Source organism: Apostichopus japonicus, chromosome 16 (assembly GCF_037975245.1).
Source record: "Apostichopus japonicus isolate 1M-3 chromosome 16, ASM3797524v1, whole genome shotgun sequence".
Taxonomy (NCBI): domain Eukaryota; kingdom Metazoa; phylum Echinodermata; class Holothuroidea; order Aspidochirotida; family Stichopodidae; genus Apostichopus; species Apostichopus japonicus.
The window spans coordinates 19,894,725-19,908,170 of record NC_092576.1 but is presented as its reverse complement, the minus strand read 5'-3'; the positions used below and the strand labels follow the sequence as shown (position 1 = coordinate 19,908,170).

The following is a 13,446-nucleotide window of genomic DNA, read 5'->3' as shown; positions in this document are numbered from 1 at the left end:
ATGGTTAGATGTTACGCTATAATTTTCATTAATTTAATTTTTTTTTTCCTTTCAAGAATATGGAAATATAGGAGATCTACATCCAAACCTAAAACTGTGGAACGACAAGCAGAAAATTCAAAAGGTAAGTTTGTAAGTTTCTTGTAGGTTTTAATTAAATCTGTCTACATATAATGCCAACACAAGCTGCACTATACTATTGGCCTTAAAGATTTACTATTTTATTTATGAAGAGCATCTAGTGCCATCAATGCTGTTTATTTTCAGGAGACACTAGCACCATTCGTATAGAAGAGGTACATACGTTGGTTTTGAAATCGCAGTCTTACATTTCCCGCATTAATGATTTCACTGTTCTGAACAAGTTATAGTCAATGTTTTTCTTAGCTGCCGCCAGTTCACATAATGTTCACATTATTAATAAATTTAGATCAGTAAAACATAAGCACAAACCATCAATGTCTAATAAGATGTGATCCTTTCGTTTCAGTGAACTGCTATAATACCAAATAAAGGTTGCAGTCCACGTTTTTTCAATCATCAGTTAGTACAAAATATTCCATGATTGTGTGTGTCAATTGCGGTGAAATGAGTTATGTCGTTAATTCGCAATGACCCATCTATAAGCCATCGTTTTTATTACAATAACTTGATTTCCCATTGAGCAATTGTAATACGATTTTTTTTCTTAGACCAACTGCTAAAACAATTAGTGTGATTTTTCCTACCACCTTCTTTATTTGTTTAATATGTATTCATTACAAATGATGTTTCATTCTTGCAGAGGTTACAAACGAAGCCCCTTTTGCCTATGAATATGTGAGCAAAGATATTGGGCATAGCAACATGGTACGTTATATTCCTTCTAAGAAACACGAGGAATGCATTCTGTCAGCCACAGGAACTGATGACACCACTGATGGATATGAAATTCCATCTACTCGTCAAGATGGAGGCGTTCAAGCAAAACAAGAAAGCAACAAATGCGAAAAAATGGAAGATGTCCACGTGTACCCAAACAATGCTGATGATGAATTTTCTCTTAGGAAACCGATGGCAATTTCCAGGTTTCCGTTGTTCATGAGAAGTTCTGCTGCTCAAGAAATGATATCGACTACCTTTAAGGTGATGATGAATACATAACGCAAACATCATTCAAAAAAAAATAGAGGTGAAATTACTGTTATACAATTGTCGACAGGTTGGGCACATATTCAAGCTTAATATGTTTTATTTTTAGGCCATCGATTACAAAATGTCTTGTGTCATCTTAAAGGGTAACATGTGAGTAAAGGAAAGCTACATAGGCATGATGATATCACGCAATCAAATTGAATCTTGAGTAACTTAAATGGTCGTTGATTGTCTATAGGATATTGTTAAAATAGGTCGTCTATGAGAAATTAAACCTAAAAAAAATACATTACGAAAATAACAACCGCCCTGTCCATAAGGATCGGTTTGTTTAGCGTGGACTTGGCGAGACAGTATCGGTTACAAGATAATTGCCAGTATTTAGAAACAAACTATCACCATACGTTCATATCATAACAACATGGTGTCGTCTGTGGGTTAAATACTATACTGAATATGTAACTGTTGTCTTACAGGTTTTGCGAACGGTTGAACAAAAAGACATTATAGAATAATCAGCTATCGAGTACCGTTGTCACGAACCCAGTTTCGGCAATAGCTGCACAACATTAGCCATTGACTTAACCCTGCAAATACGAACTCATTTACTCAGCTAACTAAAGGATAAAAATATGCCCATTGTTGAAATGTCTTGCTCCTGTATATATGCAAAAAGAAATGTCATTGAAAGAGCAAAACTGGACCACTATGTACATTGTGTAAACTGCATGAACACACAGCGATTATTTGAGAGATATAACAGCTGAATATTAATAGACTAATCGAAGATATGTATGTTCTCAGCAAGCAGGAGAGGAAAAAAAACACACACAAAATATGACAAAACAGATACAGTTACCATTATCGGGTAGAAGCAAAATGCACTCGATACAAAGACTAATACGTGTATTCGTTTAACTGTTTTTACATATGTTGTTACCATCTGAGGAACACAAAAGGCCGTGCGGAAATTGACATTCATTATGGTATTGTCATTTTCCACAATAATCTTGTCATGTTATACAAGAGATAATAAATATCACATAAACTTAGTATTTTATTTTCACTGGCTTTTATTTATGAGGCAACATTGTTAAGTAATTACTGAAAAATCGTTTTTGTGTTTATGTTCAGAGTTTGGAAAAAGTAAGTCCCAGCACAAATGCCAACTCCTTCTCTGGGGCATCTCCTGAAAACATGCACAAGAACAGATATGGAGATATTGTACCACGTGAGTATTTCGACGAGGAAGAACAAATTAATGAAAAATGCATGCTACAAGATAATAACCAAACACATGTATAAATATAATTCAAATAACTATAAATCCTTGCATAATTTTCATATTCTTAACAGGGTGACACTTTTGGGCACACAATATCAGTTTAATCTGTCAAACGTCTCATGAAAGATGTAAATTGATGCAAATGAATATGACAACATGTATTCGTCTGACAGCTGATGAAATTAAGGTCAAAGTGTCAACAGTTGACAACAAACCTAGTAAAGCGGAACAGTAAACATAGCTAAAATAGCGAAAACTGGATCGTCAGACACAACCTAAATTGTTGAGAATAGCCTGCCACTTCCCTATGTAGTCCATTTAATGCCATATTACAACTTCTCCTCACAGTGGACAACCATCGACCTTTGCTGAAATCAATGTGTCTCACTCAGGGAGGAAACGATTACATTAATGCCTCTGTCGTGAATGTAAGTAAAAAAATAGTTAGGCATTCGGTGCTTCAAGTTGAAGCTAAAGCGAGAAACACATTTTGGCTAGTTCGGTAGTCAAACCAGTGAAATCAGGATAATATGTCCTGTACACTACCCAGCTGAGCTATACGAGACATGATTGCCATCGCTATGTAGAAAATGCTCTGCTGGGATCGCAACCACGTGTATCCACTTGGATATATTTAAATACCATTGGATAGAGCACCTAATTCGATTAAGAGCGGAACAATTTCTCTGAAAATATTATTCTTTAGCGTCATTTTAAATAACTACAATAAGTAACAGAGTTAGGCGGTCGACCAACTTGAAGTTTTTGTGTCCTTTCTTCTCGGTTACTTTGAGATGTTAACTGGAATAATCAAAGCGCTATTATTATATTGTTAAAGGTGTTTTTGTTATATTTCTTGTCTACAGATTCCTGGATTGAATCAAACTTTGATTATGACACAGGCACCTTTGCCGAATACTGTTGAAGACTTTTGGCGACTCGTGTTTGACTATCAATGTCAGACTATTATTATGTTGAATGAGTCAGACTCAGGAAATAATGTAATTGATTCAATTAGGCTATATCATACTATTCTTATACGTTTTAATATTCCTCGCTTCGAATTAGTGCAGAGAACTGGTATAACTAGTCTCTTCTGGTTTTTTCCATCATGTTACTAACATTGGAACAATTCTTTCGTAAGTTTACCTTTACTTTCGAACCCAAATAAAATATGTCATAATTGCTGTAGTCATACTGATATCAATATATGAAGGATTCTGATCTGCATGGCACATCTGTTTGTTGAAATCTGTCAACAGTATGTTTTTAATTGTGTCACAACACAGGATACTATAAAATATTGGCCAGATGTAAACGACATCGAGATCGGAACAATGACAATATCCACGTGCTTCATTGAGAAAAAACAGCTTTATACAATCCATCAGTGTCAGGTTGCCCACCGATCGTATCGGGTAAGACCCTAATATGCTTATAAATTGTTTGTATATACTTACTTTATCATTGTTATTATTATTTACCATGATAATAAGGCATTCAACACTAACTTCAAATCGAAGGGAAACCTTGTGAAGAGCGATATTGTTCCATACATTTTCGTTCTGCTTTCAGGAATCTATCAAGGTTAATCGCTTTATTCTAAACAACTGGCCAAAGAGTGGTGATAGCCTAACACCCCTTATAAATTTCATCGCAGCTACAGGATTTGGAAGTCGTGGTGCAACATTAATTCATTGCATGTAAGTTCTTAATCCGGTATTGAAGTTGTAACACTTAAACAAACATGTAAATTACACCATAATTGCTTCCGGAGAGAACAAATATAACAAAATAGATAATAATTGTAAAATTAAAAAGACAAAGTAAAACAGCAAAACTGTTTGCATCAGTGTTTACCCAATGCAAGCATTACAACCGTCTCAGCTTTCTCTAAGTTGATGATCCTAAGTACACAAAGTAGTTGTTTTACCTGATATATTGCTGTATTGTTCTACTAGGCAATATCACATCAGTAAAATTTGTCTCAGGTCAACTGTGATATAATATGTTACATCTTCAACTTTTTCCAGTATTAACTACTGTTCTCATTGATAGTATCTAAATTGTTTTTTGGGGGGATTTTGTTTTGTAGAAATGGCGCATCCAGAAGTGGAATTTATGTGACTGTTTGCTCTGAGATCAACAGGATGAAGACGCGACAAACGATACAAGTGTTTGACACTGTTAAAAATATTAAAGTGTGCAGCCCCAATGCGATTATCACAAAGGTATGTCGATGAATACAACAATATTTATGATTATACAGTAAATATTAGCTGTAGCTTTGTTGGTACTTGTGTATAAACTTATAGCAAACTATCATCATCATGTAACCTCCCGCCTCTACCCAACCTGTAAAGCAAAATGAGAATTTTCGCAAAAGAAGAAGAACAAGAAACGCATGGCATTGTAGTGTTATATAGTATTTTACCCTTCAGTAGTCTTTTCATTCACATTTACACAACAAACATACGCGCGGAAACTATTGAAAAGTAATAAATTTCCAGAGATAAATTTGGACAGAAATGACCAGTTCTCAGTCTAAATAGTTGGGTATCCTTATTTTCAATAAAGTTGACCTATGCATTGGCCAATGTGGTTAACAACTGTTATCTGCACCATTTTAGTTGGGCAAAGGAAGCCCGGACATACCGAGCCCACATTAAACCCAGGCGCCAGTTGAGATGCTAGAAGGCGAATGCAAATATCCAAGATAAGAACGTTACTTTAAGATAACAATATAGTTCGAAGTTAAAAGCCCAGACTAGCTACTGCCATGCAGGTATAATTAAAGGATGGTTTTACTCATACTTTAATTTGAATATGTCTTAGAAAAGAAACATTTGAGTGTATTTTTTTAGATTACCGCTAGTCTATTTTCCAATACATTCACCTTTACAATTTGTCTACTCTCTGGCATAGACAAACACCAACGCACTGTTGTACATAACAATAACACCACTGTTTTTTGTGACGAGAATTGAGTTGATGTTATAGTTTGTTAAAACTAATATTAAAAGTAATATTTATTATGAGGGAATTGTTGTAATAAATTTTAGTAAGCACCGTATTCTTTAGACATTGACTTTCATAGTCTTTGGGAATTTCCACTTTACTTATGCCAAGTGTTTGCACTTACTGATACTAATTGACTCCGACTTTGTTTTTCAAGACTTAGTGTGGACTTTGTACTGTGAGTTATGTCAAACAATAATGTTATTAGAAGCTAATATATTCCGAAAACAAAATCAGTTTCTCATAGACAATTGATGTGAACCATACAAAGTTTATTCATAAGTGTACAATTGTCTTTACATTAAATGTCACTAAAGCATTGTACATCAGAAGAGGTAAAATTAACAAGATATTATACAACAGCTGGTATAACAAGATTATTAATGCTACCAGTGATTGTAAGGCATACATTACACTGAAAATGTGCTCTGAAAATTAAGTTAAAATTTCCTGACAGCCAATAGGCTATGTGAAGGCTCCAATACAAAGGAATAACAAGAATGTTCCCTGTTGTTATGGCATTACGCGTTCACGTAATAATATCCTTATGTTTCCTGTGCTGACAGGTTTTACTCAGTACTTTTAATCAACCCCCTGACTTTTTTTTAATACTTTTCACTCATATCTTCCGATGTTTCTGGTAATTTCATCTTTGGCCTTTACCAAATATTGGCAAAGGTTTCCCACCAAACCCCATATACATATATATGCATATATATATATATATATATATATATATATATATATATATATATATATATATATATATATATATATATATATATATATATATATATATATATATATATATATATATATATATATATATATATATATATATATATATATATATATATATATATATATATATATATATATATATATATATATATATATATATATATATATATATATATATATATATATATATATATATATATATATATATATATATATATATATATATATATATATATGTATATATATATATATTTATATATATATTTATATATATAGTTACATATATAAGTTACATGTTCCCCAACTAGTTTATGGTTGTTGGTTAAATGGAATTATATGAATTAACAAAACGTTGGGTAAACCCATTAGCCAACTGCAGTTGAGAAAGTATTATTTTTAAACGTTCTGCCTAACTTTTAATAGTGCACGCAGTAACTGCTTTGCGTCAATGCAAAGTTCGTAATTACTTCTTTCCCCATTAAATCAACAGTTTCCGAGATCACTGTATTACAGAATCGGTCATTGATCGTGAGAGCTTGGAACATGTATAGTCGTTACTATGTAGTTATCCCAGTTGTTCTTATTTTGTTTAGCATTTCAAACGTTTCATTTTAAAATGACACCTAGTATTTCATCCTTTTTTTTCAGGAGGATTACATGATGTGTCATCAACTTCTCAACTGCTACCTAACAGAAATGCAGGACTATGACGTGATTGTGTAATCTTAAGCTGATCAGAAACCCTCATAACATCGTCTTCATTATTACTAGCCAATTGTTAAAATCCTAGGTCTCCGAAAAAACACTTCAGTAACAATCAAAACTCATGTTTTTACGTCAAATATATGATCAGTTTACCATTTTCTACTCATCGTTTTATAACATTATCGATATTAATCTTAAATATGCCTGTACATTGCATTAGTTATATGTTTTTATAACACTGAAGATTGTCTAAACAAATAGTTGCTGCATTCATTGATGGCAGTTTACATGACAATTCCATATGCTGTTATTGTTGCAAAGGAACTAAACGGCCATATAGCTTCATAAACTAAATACAGGATATCCGGTTATACTTCTCTTGGCAGCTTCTTTCAATTTATCTTTATTTACAAAGTAAATACAGTTAAAATATTTTAAAAGGTCACTCTCACATTAACAACCAACCATGTCTTTGGGTAGATCTGCTGTGTGCCAACTAAGTTCCAATATCACATTTTATGATATCGCAAGACATTGAATGCATTTTAATATCTTTTCATTAAGTTTTTCTTTTCATTTTATATCTGAAATATCTTACTCAATTCATTCGGTTTTCTGTATTAATATTGTGTGATTTCAACAGATATTCACGAACCCTTCGACAATTATATTACATTATACCTACATTCGAATGTGATTACGTTATTTGAAAAAAGAATATATAATAATGAGCAACAAGAAGCTAAGAAAGTATGATAAACTTCATTCAACACTTTATTTTCTTTGATAGACATTGTGTATCAGGGTTATTTCGCATGCCTCAACTGGTTGTATATATATATAATAGCGTGATGTATCAATATGAAATTATCAAGAACTGTATTTATGTGATGATATATAACAAGATAAAATTGTGGTTTCATACAATATTACATCGCTCAACTTGTTATTGCTCCAAATAATGTAGAAATTTACTCGTGTATTAATTGTTGTACACTAGGGAAGCCAGGGATGATGGTATTAATTACAAATCAGAGCTGCGGAAAATAATGTTGTCCCTTGTAGTTTCTGTTAATTATCATTCCTGTTAATTATCCTGCTAGGATCGAAAGGTCAGGCCTTCTTACTTTTACGGCAGTTGTTTTTGTCAGACGACATGTCTGAATAGGACAATGTGACTTAGTTGTCATTTCAATGTAACTATTACTTAGAACTAGTTCAAGCACTTCCTACTTTATTGCTTACGTATGGAACACAATTAAGCTACTTACAAGAGATGAACATCATACCTTCTCAAGAGAACCAGTCTTTCCATGCAATGTTCTATTGCTGTAACATGAATACATATATTGCGATCTGTGCGGTTTGATATGATATGTAACATTGCTAATAGCAACATAAATCCATGAATAATTACTGCAACATACGACAAAAGTAATCATTTGTCTTATTTACTGTCACTGTTAATTTAGGGAGTTATTTAACACTGTACATAGAAGCAACACATTCTGAAAAAAAATACTTTTTAATGGGAAGAGTATCGTCCAAATGAAATATAAAGGGATGTGAATCAACACACGCTTGAATACAACACGGCTAAAATTGTGGACACAGAATCAGCTTTTCTTTGCATTAAACTAATTGGATGATCTCAGTAGTGCATCTAGTTAGATCAAATATGGTTCTGTCAAAGATGAGAGCCGCCCCATGGTCTACGATAGGTCACATTTGGAAATAAGGCAAATTGAGATGGGGGTGTAGGCGGTTTTACACTATCTAACGCAACGCAGTGGCCAAGAACCTGAAGTATTTTTAAGGGAGGGCCCGAAGAACATGGAAGTTATAGCATGCTCCTCATGGTGAAACATAATTGCACCTATTAGGTGAATTGAGTGTACTTTTAATAGTATGTAAGACTAGCGTAGGTTCTTATGACAAACTAGACCGGTTTCTTCTCTCAACTTTTATAGGAGTAGCTTCATCAGTAGTAAGCCTTTGAATATTTTATATTCGGCATGAGCGTCTCGTTTTCAAAATTCATCTATTTTCTGTGCACGAGTTTTTATGGACTCATAGTTCATCTATAAGAGCATCTAAAAGAGCTCCGTGTGAACCTTGAGAGTCAGCTGATTCTTCGTTAGTACAAAACATTGAGTTAACAAGTAAATCTTTGAGATTTTGGGCTTTTTTGTAGGCAAGAATCGGTTCTTTTGGAAACAGTTTGGATAATTCCGCAGATTGCGAAATTAAGTTTCAAAAGTGCTTTTTTTTTCAAATGCTTAGTTTTAATATGGGGTGTATAGGTAAGCTTGAACACCAGTGGTGATTCCTTTTGTTTAGGATTGGTATAGGTAAGCTTGAACACCAGTGGTGGTTCCTTTTGTTTAGGATTGGTGTAGGTAAGCTTGAACACCAGTGGTGGTTCCTTTTGTTTAGGATTGGTATAGGTAAGCTTGAACACCAGTGGTGGTTCCTTTTGTTTAGGATTGGTATAGGTAAGCTTGAACACCAGTGGTGGTTCCTTTTGTTTAGGATTGGTATAGGTAAGCTTGAACACCAGTGGTGATTCCTTTTGTTTAGGATTGGTATAGGTAAGCTTGAACACCAGTGGTGATTCCTTTTGTTTAGGATTGGTATAGGTAAGCTTGAACACCAGTGGTGGTTCCTTTTGTTTAGGATTGGTATAGGTAAGCTTGAACACCAGTGGTGGTTCCTTTTGTTTAGGATTGGTATATTGTTTAGGTCACATTTGGAAATAAGGCAAATCGAGCATTCTTACCTACACAATATTTAGAATCAACTAATTAGTGTACCATTTTTGCAGATTTCTCCTTAGTATTCATTTGTGGACATTAACAACTATTTCGAATTACAACACATGTGAAACCACAGAGAACGGTAAGCATATCACATCTTAAGAATAACACCTGTATTCATCTCTAGTTGTCCGCAAGTGTCCCTTAAGTCTGTTTCTCTTCTCCTTCGTGTATCTTAATGTCGAGTTGATCTATGAAATGGTAACCCAAGGTTTTATTTCCTAGAAAAGAGAAGGGTGTGATGTAACATCTTGCAATCCGTGGTTAATGACAGTAATATTAACAGATATCGGGAACTGAAACTTTGTTCCTGTTGTTGCAATGAAACACATGGTATACGTTAAACATTATTAGTACTACTAAACTTGAAGAGAAAAGGGTAGTAAGACTGACTGACATTCATAAATGTATATGCATTTGCTCGATATGTCCGTGTGATAAAAACTGGATGACTGTGGAGTTCAATAAAACAAAAATATACCGTGTTTCTCTTCACCAACAAACTTTGGTATCAGAAACCTATTTTAATGTATGTAAGAATGAGGCTGGAAGAGGCAATTTACCAGACGTGTGAGTAGTTATGTGAAAGGTATGGCTTGAAGTTATGATAAAAAATACCTTACACGCCAAAGCTAATGAACTAGCTAGGCCTTCTTCAAAAGAAATTCCCGGTACACTCAAAAAAATGAAGTGTTGAAAAGTAATCGATAAGTGTCATATCAAACACTTCAGCCTAACTCGTACAGGGACAACACCCGCCTTGCTAAGTTTACACTTTCCAAGTGTTGAAAATCTAACACCTCGCTGGTGTTGAATTTATCAACACTTGCGGGTGTCATTGTCACACCCAGTCCCCTAAATTTAGCTCTTCAAAGGTGTTTATTATTCAGTTGATGGGAGCGCTGAAGTAACACCACATGTATGGCTATTCTTACACTTTTTGCGTGTTGAATATAGCCAACCCCTTACTGATGTTCAATTGACACTTGCAGGTGAAATGGCAAACCCCTATCCCATAAATATAACACTTACACTAAAAAAAAAACGTTTTACACAGGTTAAGTAAAATTTTACTTAATTTTCATGTTAAATGAGAACACTAAAACATTTAAGTAAAAATTACTTAACTGCTGGTTTGTTAAGTTTTACATGTTTATTATGTAACGCAAATACAATACTGTTATGTAAAATTTTGCCAGAGAAGTTTACATAGCACCCGTTTAGTAAATATTTTATACAGGTTTTAGGTTAATTATTACCTAGTAATTAGGTAAGGAATATATGCTTGCATGTTTGAATCACTCACAGGAGAAAGGTACATTTAAGAGACAGCAAAAAGCAATGACCACCTAAACAATTCAGAATGTGCGATTTTCAGCAATTAAACACCCTACTACCTTCCTATTCCAGAGGTCCATATATTATATCCCATTAAATGTAAAATGAACAATTTAGGCTACAAAAGTATTGTCTTGTGTAATTAAGTCAACCTAAAAGTGCCAACATTTTCAATTGTTACAGTGCAGTTACTTGGTCTTTATTGTTTGCGCATGCCTTTTGGTATTCCAGATTAAACACAAAGAAACAACTCTTCCCAAAGTCAATTTCAAATAAGCAACAACTTTAGAAAAATTCTGATCCATGGGATGAGAAAACATGAAGTGCTGTGTATGATGACTGCTACACTATAGTGACTATGTATTTGTTGTTGGCAAATGCCTTTTGGTATTCCAGATTAAACACAAAAACAACTCTTCCCAAAGTCAATTTCAAATAAGCAACAACTTTAGATATATGCTGATCCGTGGGATGAGAAAACGTGGAGTGCTGTCTATGATGACTGCTACATTGCTATTACGTTGTCTTTGTTGTTGGCTCGTGCCTTTGGTATTCCAAATTAAACACAAAGAAACAACTCTTCCCAAAGACAATTCCAAATAAGCAACAACTTTACATGCATTCTGATCCGTGAGATGAGTAAACATGGCGTGACAACTGCTAAACTGCAGTTACTTTGTCTTTTTTGTCGGCACGGTAAGCATAAAAATCTCGAATCTAGTTGCACTTCACACCACCAGGCAACTGGTAGACAACTTTTTGGAAAAATTCCCAGGCACCGAGACTTGCAATTTGGTATAATTCAGATTTAACATGTAGAATGATTTGAAGCAAAATCAATGGCTTCATAAATGTCCTCTGGGGTAGGGCATGTCTCTCGATGATCACAAATGACTGCTTGGGATGTATTTTGCTTCCTTCAAGAAGTAACACATATTGCTGAGGCCTTTCTGAAATCTTTTGCAAATAGAATTTCAAGTTGATGCTTCCTAAGTAACAACAAATAAAATAAAATAAAATTCCCATCATAATGAAGTTGTGTTAAAACCTTCTAGGAGCATAAGCAGTTATTTACATGTACCCCTCACAAAACATTGACATTCCTAAAGAAAATGCCCACAATATAATCAGTTGTGATTCTAACTTCTTCAAGTACGTTTCAAACTAGAAAGCCAGATGGCCTATAGTGATTCCTTGTCAAAACGGGAACTTGCATTAAACTTTCATCAGACAATGTAGACAACTTTTACAACCAATGCATCATGTTAAAAATGCTTAAAACAATGCTACTCCCATTGTATGCAATTGTGTAGATGACTATGAATTATAACAGCTAGATCACTTCCATAATATAGCTAAATTATAGTTGGGCCTAGTGCTAAAAGTATCACCAATCCACATCAGCTTCGGCCTACTTGCTACAACTTACAAGCTAAAATGGCAATTAGTGGTAATTCCATATTACATTACATGAATATATGTTTATCCCTTATTAAACATAGTACCAGCGTAACTATAGGCCCATGCCCGATGCTATTTAAAATGCATTGCTTGAAGTAGCCTGTAAGTATACCCTACTAGTACTAGGCCTAGTACTACATAAAAAAAGTGATTCACAGGGTATACGAAGTTACAGTTAACGCACAAAGGAATAGAATGCACTAGGTTAAAATAATGGCCTAGACCAAAGTCCTCCGTCCGTCCGTAGGCAACTCCGTTGAATGTTTACTTGTATGTAGGCTACACGGATTCGTTGACAATTATGAGTTGACTATGACAAACAGCAGCTAGCCTATTATATTAACTTATTGTATGTCTTTAACGTTAGGTCTACGTAACGCAAGCGATTCAAATGCATTCGTCTACCCAACTTAGTCGTGGGTCTCTAAGCATTTCTCGTTCTTGTCACGTTCACTTACATAATATCAAAACATACCTTCGAATTTTTCAATCAATTCTTCCAGGCCCCAGTCTCCTATAACGTCATTTTCCATGCCATTGTAGCTCGTTATCGCACACTGAGTACGTAACGTTATGCGGCTTGCACGTATATATGGCCGTGGTTACTATAGTACATTTAGTAACGATAAATGTCGACAAACTGGTACAAGTATTGTTATGTACGGTAAATGGGTGTTGACGGTACTGTGGTACCGTTTAAACACTTAACTTGCACTAAGCATCCAGCTGACGGGAGGTTTGACCAATCGGAATGCTCAAACTGAAAGTACACTTTCTGCAGGTGTTAAAAAATCCACGCTACATAAATTATTTAACCCTACTCAGGGTCAGAGTAACCCTTCAGGTGTAGGGTGAACGGTTACATCTGGAAAGTGTTCAAATTCAACACTCCATTTTTTTGCGTGTAGCATAGTAGTTAAAACAAATCTTAAGCAGTAGAAAAACAGG

At 34.4% G+C, this 13,446-nt stretch overlaps 1 protein-coding gene across 1 annotated transcript in view; it reads left to right on the top strand.

Annotated features, from left to right (window-relative positions):
- LOC139982064 (uncharacterized) overlaps nucleotides 1-8,340 on the top strand; it is a 31,363-nt gene extending 23,023 nt beyond the window's left edge. Inside the window, exons 16-24 of the mRNA XM_071994576.1 lie at nucleotides 57-124; nucleotides 785-1,125; nucleotides 2,269-2,365; nucleotides 2,768-2,847; nucleotides 3,286-3,420; nucleotides 3,709-3,837; nucleotides 3,995-4,122; nucleotides 4,515-4,650; nucleotides 6,827-8,340. Coding sequence (XP_071850677.1) covers nucleotides 57-124; nucleotides 785-1,125; nucleotides 2,269-2,365; nucleotides 2,768-2,847; nucleotides 3,286-3,420; nucleotides 3,709-3,837; nucleotides 3,995-4,122; nucleotides 4,515-4,650; nucleotides 6,827-6,901 — 1,189 coding nt within the window. The 3' untranslated portion in view covers nucleotides 6,902-8,340. The remainder of the gene's footprint in view (nucleotides 1-56; nucleotides 125-784; nucleotides 1,126-2,268; nucleotides 2,366-2,767; nucleotides 2,848-3,285; nucleotides 3,421-3,708; nucleotides 3,838-3,994; nucleotides 4,123-4,514; nucleotides 4,651-6,826) is intronic.
- The last annotated feature ends 5,106 nt before the right edge of the window (nucleotides 8,341-13,446 follow it).